Below are 14,463 nucleotides of genomic sequence, written 5' to 3'. Positions count from 1 at the left end.
TCGGGTTTTCTCCTGACTGGTGCCTTCTCTGGAGGCATCCGCTCTCCTGGTTTCTGGTCACTGCTGATTCCTCCATCCACTGGCTGTCCGCTTTCACTGTCTTGCTCACAAACTTACCGTTACTTCTCACTTGCTTGTATGCCCCTCCAGTTTTCTTTAGTCTATGGCTTTTTACTATTTAAAAAATACTTCTGTTTACTTTGTATTGTTGTTCCCAGAGGGAGCAGAAATAAACCATGCATATTTATTCTGCTGTATTTAATCTCAAGGTCTGTTCTGCGTAATCTAGGTTCTATTCTGCCATATATGATTTAGAGGTCTATTCTGCCATATTTAATCTAGAGATCTGTTCTGCCGTATTTAATCTAGAGGTCTGTTCTGCCGTATTTAATCTAGAGGTCTGTTCTGCCGTATTTAATCTAGATGTCTTTCCCTCTTACACAGGAACTTCAAGACCCAGCTCAAGTGCCACGTTTTTCATGAGACCCTCTCCCTCCCTGTAACTCTGGTGCCGTCGGTGTTTCTGGGTCCTGACCACAAAACAAAACAGTTGCTTCCAGTTCTTTGCCATGTGTTTCTTTCTGTGGCCATACAACTAAATAATACATTTCTTTAAAGCTTTGTTTTTAAAAAAGCACTTCAAACTTTAAAAGCAACTATTTTTCAATCCCATTCAGTTTCAACTTGCTTATTTTATCTATAACATAGTCATTGTGTGCAAGCATTAGGTTGGTTGTTGAGTGAGTCAGTCATGTCCGCCTCTTTGCGACCCCGTGGACTGCATCACGCCAGGCTTCCCTGACCTTCACTATCTCCTGGAGTTTGCTCAAACTCATGTCCATTGAGTCGCTGATGCCATCCAACCATCCCATCCTCTGTCGTCCCCTTCTTCTCCTGTCCTCAATCTTTCCCAGCATCAGGGTCTTTTCCACTGAGTACAGGGGAATATCTAAAGATCTACCTCTCAGAGGCTTGTGGTCTTGTGAGAGTAGCAGGAGGCACTCACCCACCCATGAGCCATGACACTGGAGTGGTGTGTGTGGTACAGGAGCCTAGGGTGCAGTCACAGGGAACAGAGGGCGAGAACTCTGTAGGTGGGAAGGCTCCGAGCTTTGTTCAGGCAAGAATAAGTTTTGTTTCTTGAAATTATTGAGTTTCTGTAAAGAAATAATAGATCCACTTGGTAAACAAATTTGGAGAAGGAAATAGCAACCTACTCCAGTATTCTTGCTTGGGAAATTCCATGGAGAGAGGAGCCTAGTGGGCTACAGTCCATGGGATTGCAAAGAGTCAGAGGTGACTTAGTGACTGAGCAACAAAACAGTTTTACTTTTGACATAACTAGACAGGTCTTTCTGGATGGAGAGGCATGCCTGGCATATAATACACACTTAATAAGTATTTTTTGATGTAATAGATGGAAAAGCACTTTGGGAACACGTGTAAAATATTCTGCTTTCTTAATATGTTAAAAAAATTAACCTTTTTTTTTTTTTTTCTCCCTAAATGTAGATTTTCCTTGCTTCTGCTTAACTTGGAGGAGTACTACTTTGAACAGCACAGGGCTCATCACATTCAGCACAAGGGCAGCCAGAAGGAAAGGTAAGGAGGAGTTTTAGATCTCTGCAGACTTACAGACTTTTCTGTTGTCTGTTTTAAAATTAAATGTATGATCACACAGTTTTCCCCTTCTTTTATATTGGGAAAGTAATGAGAAGAAAGGGATTTATAAATCCAGTGTATAGATTGTCATAACTTAAGATATTTTCTAAAGCTGAAAGTGAAAGTTGCTCAGTCTGTCCGACTCTTTGCGACTCCGTGGACTATAGAGTCCATGGAATTCTCCAGGCCAGAATATTGGAGTGGGTAGATTTATCCTTCTCCAGGGGATCTTCCGAACCCAGGAATCGAACTGGGGTCTCCTGCATTGCAGGCAAATTCTTTACCAACTGAGCTATCAGGGAAGCCCTTTCTAAAGCTAAGTACTAATTCCTCAGAGGTTGGGTCTGGTTCCTAAATCCACCCGATGGGCCCCTGATTCATTCCATCACTTTTTCCTTGCATCCCTTTTGTCCTTGTATGCTCAATTATTTGGGTTATGGTGTTTTAGAGTAATGATCATAAAACATCAGTGCATGTGGTGTAAAAATCAGGACTTTCAAATGAATAATTTGATTTGAACTAGAAGCAAAATACTCTATATTTTAATTATTATTGTTTATTACTGTAAAAGTAGATTGTTTCTTTGGCCACACCCTTTGAAAGGTATGTGCAAAAGTATATAATGAAGGTTTTTTTTTTGGTTTAAAATGCCAACTTTGAATTAACTAAAATGTATCTGTTAATTCTCTTGGTTTGTTACTTAACTACGGGCTACAATTTAGAACATGGCTTTGGTATTAGATAAACACTTTACTTTTTACCATTTTAAAAATGAAATATCCTTTAATCCTGAAAGGATCAAAACCGTGTTCAGTTCAGTCCAGTTGCTCAGTCATGTCCGACTCTTTGTGACCCCATGGACTGCAGCACGCCAGGCTTCCCTGTCCAACACCAACTCCTGGAGCTTACTCAACGAGTCAGTGATGCCATCCAGCCATCTCATCCTCTGTCGTCCCCTTCTCCTCCTGCCTTCAGTCTTTCCTAGCATCAGGGTCTTTTCCAATGAGTCAGTTCTTCGCATCAGGTGGCCAAAGTATTGGAGTTTCAGCTTCAGCATCAGTCCTTCCAATGAATATCCAGGACTGATTTCCTTTAGGATTGACTGGTTGGATCTCCTTGAAGTCCAAAGGATTCTCAAGAGTCTTCCCCAGTACTACACTTCAAAAGCATTAATTTTGTGTAGTTTTTGTTTAAATCAAAACTGTGTACTATTTATATAAATACAAACCAAAGTGAAACTCACTTAGCTTTTTGTTTGATAGGTTTGGGCATATCTGTTTCCTTGGCGTTCAATCATATTAGATAACTATTTTTCTAATTGAAAGTGGAACCTTGCTTTTTTACCTCTAGAATTTTGAACATATTTTTTTCTCTAATTTCATACCTTTTTTTTCTCCCAATGCTCCTCTGCTGTCATAATAATGTCCTGCTTAAAATTGAATACATTGGTCATTATTGAAGCACAAATATAAGCAAGCAAACTGAAACCTGTTTTTGTAATTTTCAAGTTATTAGGTTGGAATGGTACAGTTCCATGGAAGTGAATTTGGTAATATTTAGCAAGATTGCATGTACATTATCCTCTTGATCTAGCAATGCTACTTGTAGGAAACTACCTCAGAGATGCAGAGATGCACTAGAAAGTATATAAATGGACATATGTCCAAGATCATTTATTGTAGGACTACTTGTAATAGCAAGATGCTGGAAATAATTTAGTAGGTGACTGAATAACTTATGGAATGACCACATACTGGAGCATTATGAAACTGTAACAAAGGAATGAAGAGGTTCTGTGTGTTACTGTAGATTTTTCTCCAACACATATTAAGTGAAAAATGCAAGGGACGAATATTTGGTGTTGGATGCCATCTTTCATATGAAAATGGGGCTGTTATATTGATTATGTTTTTAAAAGTTAAATATATATATATATTTTAAAGCATAAGCAAAAAGCTAATGGAAATGGTTATCTACATAGAAAAAGGAGGATCAGGAGATAATACAGAGATGACAGCTAGATGCCTCTGAATGTACCTTTTTTTATAGCTCTGTTTTTGGAACCATAGGAATATTTATATGCAGTATAAAATTTATTTCTTTGTTAAATTTCAGGAGAGGCAGAAAACTCTAAAAATTAAAAAGAAAATGAAACAAATAAACCTAGCTATATAGAAAGCTGGACAATTAATCACAGAAAAGAATTGTTTTAATCAACTTCACAACACAATAATTTGTGTCTCTGGTGAAATATATTTTCAGTTAAGGAATAATTGCAAAAAATATTGTAAATTGTTTTAGTAGTAATATTAAGTATTTTTGTATTATTTTGGAACTGTTTTATACACACAGTTTTATACAGTTAGATAAAGAAAAATGCCAAGATCGAGATTTTCAGTACAAAGGAGATACAGATCTAATATTAAAAGAGTTAAGTAAAAACCTTGGGATCTTTGATTTGAGTTGGTAATGCTTATATGGAGTCATATGCTTTTCTTTTAAAAGAAAGTAGTTTCTAGCTCTGCCTTTTGAAAAGACCTAGAAACAGCTCAGTAGCAATGAGCTGCCCTGTGAATGCCTCTCTCCAGTAAAAGCAATGAGGGCTCTTTGGAGAAGTGCCTGAGTCTAAGTTAGGGGCAGGAAAAGTGAGGGAGGTGAGCCTGGAACATCTTGTTATCCTGGCAGGTAAGGAAAAATATCAAAAATGATTGCATACTGAATTAAAAGGGCACAAGGCCACCCTGAAAAGTTGGGGGAAAAAAAAATGGAGCAGATTGAGCATCAAAAAAGAATGACTATAGGGGATTGGAATGTATCATAAGGGCTCAACTCCTATGAGTTCATAATGATATATATATATATGTGATATAAATAATTTCATACGTATATATATATGTGTGTGTGTGTGTATCATTTAACTTCAAAGGATTGTAGGACACCGACTCATTTTTCTAAAACTTGATAAAAAACATCAAGCATTTTTCCTGCTTTCCTGGTACAAATTGTACTTCAGGGTGGCCAAATCATAGATAATTAAAGCTGTTCTTTGATAAATTCTAGATAACAAACACTGAAGGATTGTTAAAAATTTCAATCCCTAGTGAATCAGGGATCCACAGACTATGGTCATATCTGGCTGCCACTTGGGTTTTTAAATAAAGTTTTATTGGAATGCAGTCACACCCACTTGTTTACATCTTGTATCTGGTTGGTTTTCTGCGACAACAGGGAAACAGAGCTGAATAGAGACAGATACCAAATGGCCCACAAAGTCAAAAATATTTGCTCCCTGGATCTTTACTGAAAAAGTTTGCTAACCCCTGGTCTAGACATACTCTTCAGTGGCTGCTAAACCAGCAGGTGAAAAGCTGCTGAGAAATATTTTAATGCACGTGTCAAGGTGGGTATTATCTGAATCCACTGGGGCCTCCTGATATGAGGGCAGTACGTGTGCACTGCCTCTGACATAAAGGAAGTGTGATAGATGAAAACCACAGAGATGTGTTTAGCAAAGTCCATAAAGCGGGGAAATGAACACTGTCTTAGATTAACAGATATTAGGAGCCATATCAGCTAAAGGAATTGTGGCTTTTTACAAACCAACTATAAAAAACAGTTATGAAATAGATTTGAACCCTGACTTTATCCTGGATGACATTAAGGAATTATTATTTTTTGTAGATGTGTAATGATGGTCATTTATTGAAGGACTTGAGGGATTCATGTTAAAGTATGTTTAGATGAAGTATTGGAAAAGGAAATGGCAACCCACTCCAGTGTTCTTGCCTGGAGAATCCCATGGACAGAGGAACCTGGTGGGCTTAGTCCATGGGGTCACAAAGAGGTGGACGTGACTGAGCACAGCACAGCAGATGAAGTATAGGAGTCTGGGAATTTATCTAAAATCCAGGAGGGTTCTAGGGTGTTAGACACAAAACAGAAATGACTGCATGTTAACAGCTGCAGGAACTAGTGGGTTGGTACTTGGGAGTTTTCTGTTCTATTTGTATTTCTTTAGCTTTTGCCTTAAAAGTACTTAAGTTATTATTAGGTAATTTAGGGTGTTAGAGAAGTAAATGCAATTAACAGCATGGAAAAAATGATATAAAAATCAACATTTAAAAGATCCTTTGAGGAAGAAGAATTGTAGACTATATCATGGCCTTTACCATGACCCTGCTCATCCGTTTGATACATATACATGTGTACACAGAGGCAGGCCTTTCTCAGATTGCGATGGGGCTTTATCATGTGGGCTAGGAAGCCATTGGCATTTTTGTAAGCCAGGAAGGATGTGAGATTTTTTGGCAGAATAATTGACTCAGGGAGGGGACACAGGGACAGGGAGAGCAGGTGGGTCTTTCTAGAGTCCAGGTAAAATAATTGCTTCAATTAAGAGACCCCTGGGATGGGCAGAGTGAGAAGGGTTCACTAGGACACCAAGGAATGGCTGGAGGAAAAGCTCAAATGTCATATAAGTAATTAAAAAAAATCCATGGAGCTTTCCTTGTAGACAAAATATAGTCTTGGAAACTAAGATGATTTTTTTAAAAGGTTTCTTTTTTCCCAGTATTTCTTAACCTGTGTTCTGATTACATAATAAATTATTGCCTTGGTCTGATCATTGATAAAAGTCATTCAGTCAATAAAAGACAATAAAGTGTAGCTTTTTATTGGCTTCAGGCTAGTGAGGCACACTAGCCTCTAGCATGCTCAGGCAGGCATCTCCCTAGACTCACTAGAGCCTTATCCATGTCCTAGAAAAGGAGAAAAATGGTCGACAGCTGATCTATTTGGTATTATAGTAGTGGGCAGATCATCTTTAAAATTGCTTATTCTCAAAGAAGCAATTTTACCTTGAATTCCCATGTACCCCAGAATTACCACTAAAAGCATTTTATGTGCTAAATTCAAACTGTTACTTTCCCATGATTATAAATAAGGAAAAAAAGTCCCTTACCCAATCAATGTCAGGTTTAAAAAGGATTAGGGTTACAGTATGGTCTTCTGAATAAGTGTTTAAGATGTAGGAAATTCAAAGTCAAAAGAATTAACCACAGACAGGATGGAATCAGCATTTCTTAAGGATCAGAAAACTGCTTCACATTCATGCAGTTGTGAGGGCCAAGTGAAGTGATAATGAAAAAAATTCCCGGACAGTCCTCAACCAGTGAGACTGTATTACAACACGTGGAGTTTCTTTAACCTCCAGGGAGGAGGTGATGGTTGTTGCTAAGTCATGTCCAACTCTTGGCAACCTCACAGACTGTATGTAGCACAGTGAACTCTTCTGTCCTCCACTATCCCCCAGAGTCTGCTCACATTCCTATCCACTGAGTCGGTGAAGCCATCTAACCATCCTCTGCTGCCCTCTTCTCCTTTTGCATTCAATCTTTCCCAGCATCAGTCTTTTCCAGTGAGTAGGTTCTTCGTATCAGGTGGCCAAAGTATTGGAGCTTCAGCATCAGTCCTTCCAGTGAATATTCAGGGTTGATTTCCTTTAGGAGATGAGGATAATTATTTTGCTATGTTGTCCAACCTTTCATACCTTTGTCTTTGATCTTTTATTAGTTGATGCTTTAGTCATCTACATGCTAGTTAAAATGTGTTATGATTCTTCTGTGACTTGTTATGTTCATTAATAATATCCCTTTGTACTTTATCTCTAGGAAAATCAGAGGCTCCTTAAAAATATGTTCAAAATCAGTTATTTTTGAACCGGATGCAATATCCCAACCCATCATTAAGGTAAACACACTTTCAATGTGAAGAGAAATAGCCCTATATTTGTGTGCATTTTACCTTGTCTTATTTTTATAACCTCTCTCTCTCTCTCTCTCAATTTTATACAGATTCCTTTGAGGGATTGTATAAAAATAGGAAGACATGGAGAAAATGAAGCCAATAGACACTTTGCAAAGTATGTCACTGTCGCAACTGTTTGACTTTACTTCTACCAAAAAACTCTCTCTCTATATATTTAATGACTTTTATCTGCATTTTTAGGACAGTATCTGGGGCGATTTCACTCATTTTCAGCCAGGTAAGGAGCACTTGGTAAATATTTTTTCTAACCTGAATGAACATTTAAATGAATAAATACGTACATTATATATGTGTGTGTGTGTTTGTATGGGCTTCCATATACACACTTTTTTTTAGCATACTGAAATTATTTGTTCAAATCTCAAATGAAGACTGCTGGAAAAGATGTTTAAATTCTTTTAAAATTTAGTCACTGGGAAATACGTTTTAGCAGGTGTGATCCCTGCTGAGATCCTTAACATTCCTCGGGTAGGTAGGTGAGTGTGTGTGTGTGTTACCTGCCGGCTGTGGGTTCGCCCTTAGGAGTCCTGACTGTGTGTGAGGTTGAGGTGAAGGACTACAGGTTCTCCTGTAGCCTCGTCACCATTTAGGAGGTGGGAGGCCAGCGCCCACCACTTCAGTGAGCTCAAGGTGACTCATGATGGCAATCCAGGCAGGACTCGGGTTGTGTAGCCTTGTCTAGTTATAAAGCTTGGAGTCGTGACTTTTTATTCATTTTGCGTTTACTCAGTATAGATTTTTGCATCCAGCACTGTGTTGACACTGGCAGTACAGAGATAAATTATGTTTTTTCTCCTGACATATACGACTGACCCTTGAGTAAAGCAAAAAGTTCAAGGCTCTGACAACCTCCAACACAGTTAAAAATTCGTGTATAACTTTTGACTCCCTCAAAACTTAACTACTACGAATAGCCTGCTGGTGCCTTGCTGATGGACACATGCTTAGTTTCGTCCCACTCTGCGACCCCATGGACTCTAGCCCTCCAGGCTCCTCTGTCCATGGGATTTTTCAGACAAGAATACTGGAGTGGGTTGCCATTTCATCCTGTAGGGGATCATAAATGGTTATTAACACATTTTATATGTTGTATGTATTATATTATGTAGTCATACAGTACAGTGAGTTAGAGAAAAAAGGTTATAAGAAAATCATAAGGAAGAGAAGACACGTTTGCAGTATGTACTGGGTTTATCAATACTATAAGTTTGTCATCTGTTTACAAGTTTAGTAACTGCACAGCAGGGTGACTGTTTGCTAGTTATTAAGTAGAAATGGATGGTCACAAAGGTCTTCATCCTTGTCGTCTGTCTTCGTGCCGAGGAGGAAGAGGGGGTTTGGTTTTGCTGTCTCGGCGGGCAGAGGAGGAAGGGGTGGAGGAGGTGGGTGGGTGGGGGTGCAGGAAAGGCAGACACATTCAGTTTAAATTTACAGAAATACATCATAATTTCTGTCTTTTTCTGCTTTTTTCTCTAAAAGTGTTTCTCTACGCACCCATCCTTCTTCCACAGTTGGCTTTAGTTTCAGCGCCTGGGTCGTAGAAGGGTCCATGTTGTAAAAAGAAGTCAAAAGGCAGGAAAAAATAAAAACCCAGGCGCTTCTGCTAGCTTGTCTAATGTCAGCTTATTACCCAGTGCTTACAGCGTCTCCTTCCTCAGGTCTGGTTTGGGAGCGCTTGTCTGCATCAGGTTGTCTTCTGTTCTCTCCTCTGGTGCGGTGTCCGTTAGTCCTTGAATCTCTCTGAGATCCAGGTCTCGAAACGTTTCAGCCCCCTTCTTTTTCGTCCACATCCATACTCTGATTGGCTCTGTCATAAATGCTGTGTGGTTGTGCGCAGCATCTGAACAGTTTTCTCTAGCAGGAACGTGTGGTTTTCAGCTTAATGGCATTCATGGCTTTTTCTTGAACAACCTGGGCATCTTCAGTGGTGCGGTCCTTACAGACCTGAAGATATTCCAGCTGTCAGCATTGACAGCCCTTTCCATAGAGCACCATGCGCACAAACCTTAAAGGTTCTTATGACCCCTTGATCTGGAGTCTCAATTAGAGATACTGTGTTTTGGGACAAGTAGACCACTTTGACAGCTTTGGTGTTGAAATCGTTCGAGGTGGCCAGGGTATTGTCCAATTTAAAAAAATGTTAAAGGGTAGTCCCTTACTGGCAAAATACTTCCTGACAGCATCAATGGGACAAAGCATCGATGGAACCAATCCAGGAAAAGGGTCCTTGCTGTCCAGCCCTCTTGCTGTGCAACCTAAAGACGGCAGTTGTGGTCATCTCTTCTCTTCAAGGCTGCTGCTGCTGCTGCTAAGTCGCCTCAGTCGTGTCCGACTCTGTGCGACCCCATAGCCGGCAGCCCACTAGGCTCCTCTGTCCCTGGGATTCTCCAGGCAAGAACACTGGAGTGGGTTGCCATTGCCTTCTCCGCTCTTCAAGGCTAGAGGCAGCAACTTTATAGATCAGGACAGTCCTGGTCATCAACTCCACTGAACTTGTGCAAAACAGCAGACTTAGCCTATCTCAGCCTGCCGTATTAACTCCTGGTCGTCATTTCTCTTCCTAATGAATGTCCTTTGTGGATTCCCTGCTCACCCACCCCTAGAAGAGGGCACTTTCATCTGCAGTAAAAACCTGTCCAGGCAGATAATCTTTTCTCCTCAGAGATATTTTTCATGCTGTCTGGGAGCTCATCTGCTGCCTCTTGGTTGGCAGAAGCTGCTTTTCCTGTTATCTTGACATTTCTAAAGCCAAACCTCTTTCTAAAATTATCAAACCATCCTTTGCTAGCATTAAGTTCTCCAGCTTTAGCTCCTTCACCTTCCTTTGGCTTTAAGTTGTCATGTGATGACCTCATATTCATCTATAGGTGTGGCTTTCTTACAGCAATCCTGCACCCACATAAAAGCTGCATTTTAAACATGAGATAAAGAAGTATTTCACAGAAAGTGCCAGGTTCTCCTGCCTGCGGGCTAGCTGCGTGACCACTTCATGAATTTCCTTTTCCTTTCCACCATGGTCCTTAATGCGGGATCCGTTTATCTTGACACGGGGGCGGCCCCCGCTGTGGACCTCAGCTCAGTCAGCGGTACACACATCAAGTAGCTCGGCTGTTGCTTGTAGTGTCGTGACTTTTCTCGGCTCCTCTGGAGCACTGCCAGCATCACTAGTGGCACCACGTGGTCCCGTGGTGTTATTCAAGGTTACGATCTGACACTGAACACGATGCACAAGAACCAGGAGAAACCACTTTGTACTGCAGTGGAGTTTACTGAAGAGATGACTGTTCACAGGGAGATGAACGATGAACGGTGTCCTGTGGCCTTTTGAGGTTACTCTCAACACTTGACCTCTGCACAGGGGCTGGCTAGGAAGCTATGGCCGTGGTGCAGTGTGAGCTGCAGGGAGGGAGCGCTGTGGCTTCACGCTGTGTCTCTATATAGTTATTTACATTTTCTCTCCACTTCAGTTGGTGCCACGTCTGGTCAGGAAGTTTGCGCATTAAGTTGTGATAAATTTATCATGTATGTTTTATGGTTGTAAATGATATGATAGACTAGTATCTACATACATTTTATGTACTCATGACATACTTAGGTCTTAATTTTTCTGATATTTCTAGGCTACACAGTTCATCTTCTTTCCAACTGTCCGAAATCTCCACAAAATTTCCCAATGTATTTATTGAAAACAGTCCACATGTAGGTAGACCCACGTGGTTCATGCCCATGTTGTTCAGGGGTCAGCTGTACTTAATTCACCTGTAGATCTTTAAAAAATTGTAAGAGTAGAGCTCATTTTTGTTGTTTAGTCGCTAAGTCGTGTCCGACTCTTTGTGACCCCATAGATGGTAGGCCGCCAGGCTCCTCTGCCCACGGGATTCTCTTGGCAAGAATACTAGAGTGGGTTGCCATTTCCTTCTCTGAGGATCTTCCCAACCCAGGGATCCTCTGCATTGTCAGGTGGATTCTTTACCACTGAGCCATCTGGGAAGCCCGTTAGCCCTGTCTTTTTGCTGTGAATCTCACCTTCTTCACCTTGAAAATGAAAGGGAGAGAGGAGAGCAGGGTTGCCTCCCCTCTGCAGAGCCCCAGATCCTTGAAGTGTTCAAAGAAAAGTATCTTTCTGTGAAATGTAGGAAGAGCCGTGGGAAACAGATATAGAGGTTTCTTCGCTTCAGGACTTGACTCAAAGCCTTGCGAGTCTCACGGGGTGAATAGTCTGGAGCAGAGAGCCTCCCAGTGGTGTTCAGATCACGCAGCCCTCTTGTTCATGGCCCTTTTTAGTGTATATTGAAAATTATTTTATGAAAGCTGGGAGATACCAGGGTACGTGATATTCCAGATCTGCCTTCCATGGTTCTATTAATTTTAGAATGTCTGTTAGTTTTGACTGGCATAAATGAAAGCAGTTACCGCCATCTCTTACTTTGGGGAAGGAACACCATTATTAATAATTCTGGCCCACAGCTGTATGCTCATTATACTACAGTATCATTCTGCACTGTGGCTTTATTCTGGAAAGTCCGTATCTTGAAGGGATTAGGTAGGTTTTAAATTGGAAGTGTGGTTTCTGTTATAAAAGTATCCATTTTAATATAATTTTAATAAACCTAGAACCAAAATCTTTCTATTGCCTTTCAATAGTTTATGTAAGATGTCTCATATCAAGCTCAAAATCAGCTATATTATATCAAGGGCAACTAGACATAAGCTACTCTTTCAAATATTAAGTTTCCTGGGTTAACTGCACAACCAGGAAAACAATATGTGCCTGTGTGTGTGTGTGATTACTTACTAGGTCACAGTGCTTTAGAAATATGTTATGGTTCTTTGGGCTTTAGAGAGCTTTGCTTCTATATACTCTTTTGCTGGTAAAATAAAGAGGAAGGGGTGTGTGTGTATCAACAATAGTACTCATGCATCCTGGGCTTCCCCAGTGACTCAGATGGTAAAGAATCTGCCTGCAATGCAGAAGACCTGGGTTCAGTCCCAGGGTCGGGAAGATCCCCCAGAGAAGGGCATCCAACCCACTCCAGTATTCTTGCCTGGAGAATTCCATGGACAGAGGAGCCTGGCAGGTTACAGTCCATGGGGTCATAAAGAGTCAGACAGGACTGAGCGACTGACACTTCTCACTTTCTTCATGCATCCTGTAAGTATCACAGTCAAGGTTTTAGAGATAGAAGTGAAGTTGCTCAGTCATGTGTGACTATGTGTGATCCCATGGACTTCGGCCTGCCAGGCTCCTCCGTTCATGGAATTTTCCAGGCAAGAGTATTGGAGTGGGTTGCCATTTCCTTCTCCAGGGATCTTCCCGACCTGGGGATTGAACCCAGTTCTCCCGCATTGCAGGCAGACGCTTTACCCTCTGAGCCACCAGGGAAGCCCAAGAGAGAGGAGGGAGATAGAGGGAAGAATAAAATATCTGAAGTCCCTCTCTCCAGGGACTTTACCTCTCAGTGGGACAGCAGACAGTGAGCAGATGTCTTCTCTGACGTCAGGCAGAGACAGACGCCATGAGGAAGGTGAACCAGGCCAGAGGCCAGAACGTGAGAAGGCATGCACGAGCTACCGTAGTGCAGCAGCGGCGGATGCCTTGCTGAGAAGGGCCCTGGTCTGATTGGTCTCTGTCTGTGGTTCTCTCCAGTGCCTGGGGTAGCCGGGGACACCAGGCGAGCATCTGGGAGTAGTGACTCAGGCGTGTGGCCCAGGCTGGTGGCTGCGGGAGGGTGAGAGGGGTCGGCGTCCCGGTGTGCTCTGAAGAAACCCTGACAGAGGTGCTGCTGGGCTAGTGGTGAGGCTCGATGTGGGAGCAGGCTTTGTAGATGTGACCTGGAGGAGGCGCCACCGACGTCTGGAGGCCTCTGTCTGGGCTTCAGGAGGAGGCTGGGCCTGGAATGACAGACACTTGTTAGGCCCCGGGGCTGCGGGGAGGGAAGCAGGGGCCCTGGGAAGCTGGAGGAAGCAGCTGGTGAAGTCGGGAGAACCTGGAGCAGGTGCCGCGCAGCCGGCTAGAAACCTGCTCCAGGAAGGGCCCGGCTATGTCGCGTCTGAGAAACAGAATCCAAGCCCTGAGAAGAGTGGCCTTGTGCATCCTCCCCGACCTTGTGTGTCCTCGCTGACCTCATCAGGAACGGCTGCAGTGACACAAATGAGAGGAAAACCTGCTTTGGGCCCTGGAAAGTACATCAGCTCTGGCAAAGAGTTTTACCACTAAAATGAACAGAAAAGGGGTAAAGGATGTGAGACCAAAGGAGTGTTTTTTAATCTGTAGTGCATTTAAACGGGAGAAAGTGCATTGTGTGATCGTAGGAACTACGTTTTTGAACAGCTGACGGATGTGGGGGAGGCAAATTTTCTGTCCTAACTGGAGGGAGGGCGGGATTAGGGCCCACGTGCGAGGAGGTTGATGCTCTGGGGCATGTGTGTGTGTGAGATATGTGGTTGGTTGTGTGTGTGTGTATGTGATATGTGGTTGCTAGTGTCCCATGTGAGGACAAGTGGCCTGGTGCATGTGAAAACTGTGCCTCTAGAAAAGAGAGGTTTCTCTATGTTGATGAATGGATTTCATACCACAGTGACTGTCTTAATCATTTCTTAGACAGTGAACACTTAGGTTAGCGTCCTTCACTTGTGTGGTTACTGGGCTCAAGTGATGACATTGACAAGCCATCTTAAACATTGTATCGATCCTACAGGGGTTGCTACCTTGTTTCCTTGATGAATCTCTTTTTAATTTAATGTTTGTTATTTTAACATCAGAACTTTAAAGCCATACTAACATTAATGCAAATGCTTTTGGAAATAGAGGTTAAATAACAATGATTTAAATTTGATTCGTAACATCCATCAGCTCATCACTGACAACGTTTAATTATTTTACAACTATTTATTTGTCTTTTTCAGGTGTATTTCATTAAAGAACACAACATTGTTGCACCATATAAAATAGAAAGGGTAAGTAAGGTTTTTCCT

The 14,463-nt window shown here is 41.8% G+C and overlaps 1 protein-coding gene across 1 annotated transcript in view; it reads left to right on the top strand.

The window, feature by feature from the left end:
* The window catches only part of NSMAF (neutral sphingomyelinase activation associated factor), a 66,344-nt gene that overhangs the window by 16,860 nt on the left and 35,021 nt on the right, over positions 1-14,463 (top strand). Inside the window, 5 exon segments of the mRNA XM_005215445.5 lie at positions 1,513-1,602; positions 7,332-7,410; positions 7,515-7,582; positions 7,669-7,705; positions 14,395-14,445. Of these exon segments, the coding sequence (XP_005215502.2) occupies positions 1,513-1,602; positions 7,332-7,410; positions 7,515-7,582; positions 7,669-7,705; positions 14,395-14,445 (325 nt within the window).

This window comes from Bos taurus, chromosome 14 (assembly GCF_002263795.3).
Source record: "Bos taurus isolate L1 Dominette 01449 registration number 42190680 breed Hereford chromosome 14, ARS-UCD2.0, whole genome shotgun sequence".
NCBI classification, from domain to species: domain Eukaryota; kingdom Metazoa; phylum Chordata; class Mammalia; order Artiodactyla; family Bovidae; genus Bos; species Bos taurus.
Note: the sequence above shows the minus strand (reverse complement) of the source record. Positions and strands in the feature narration are given on the sequence as shown.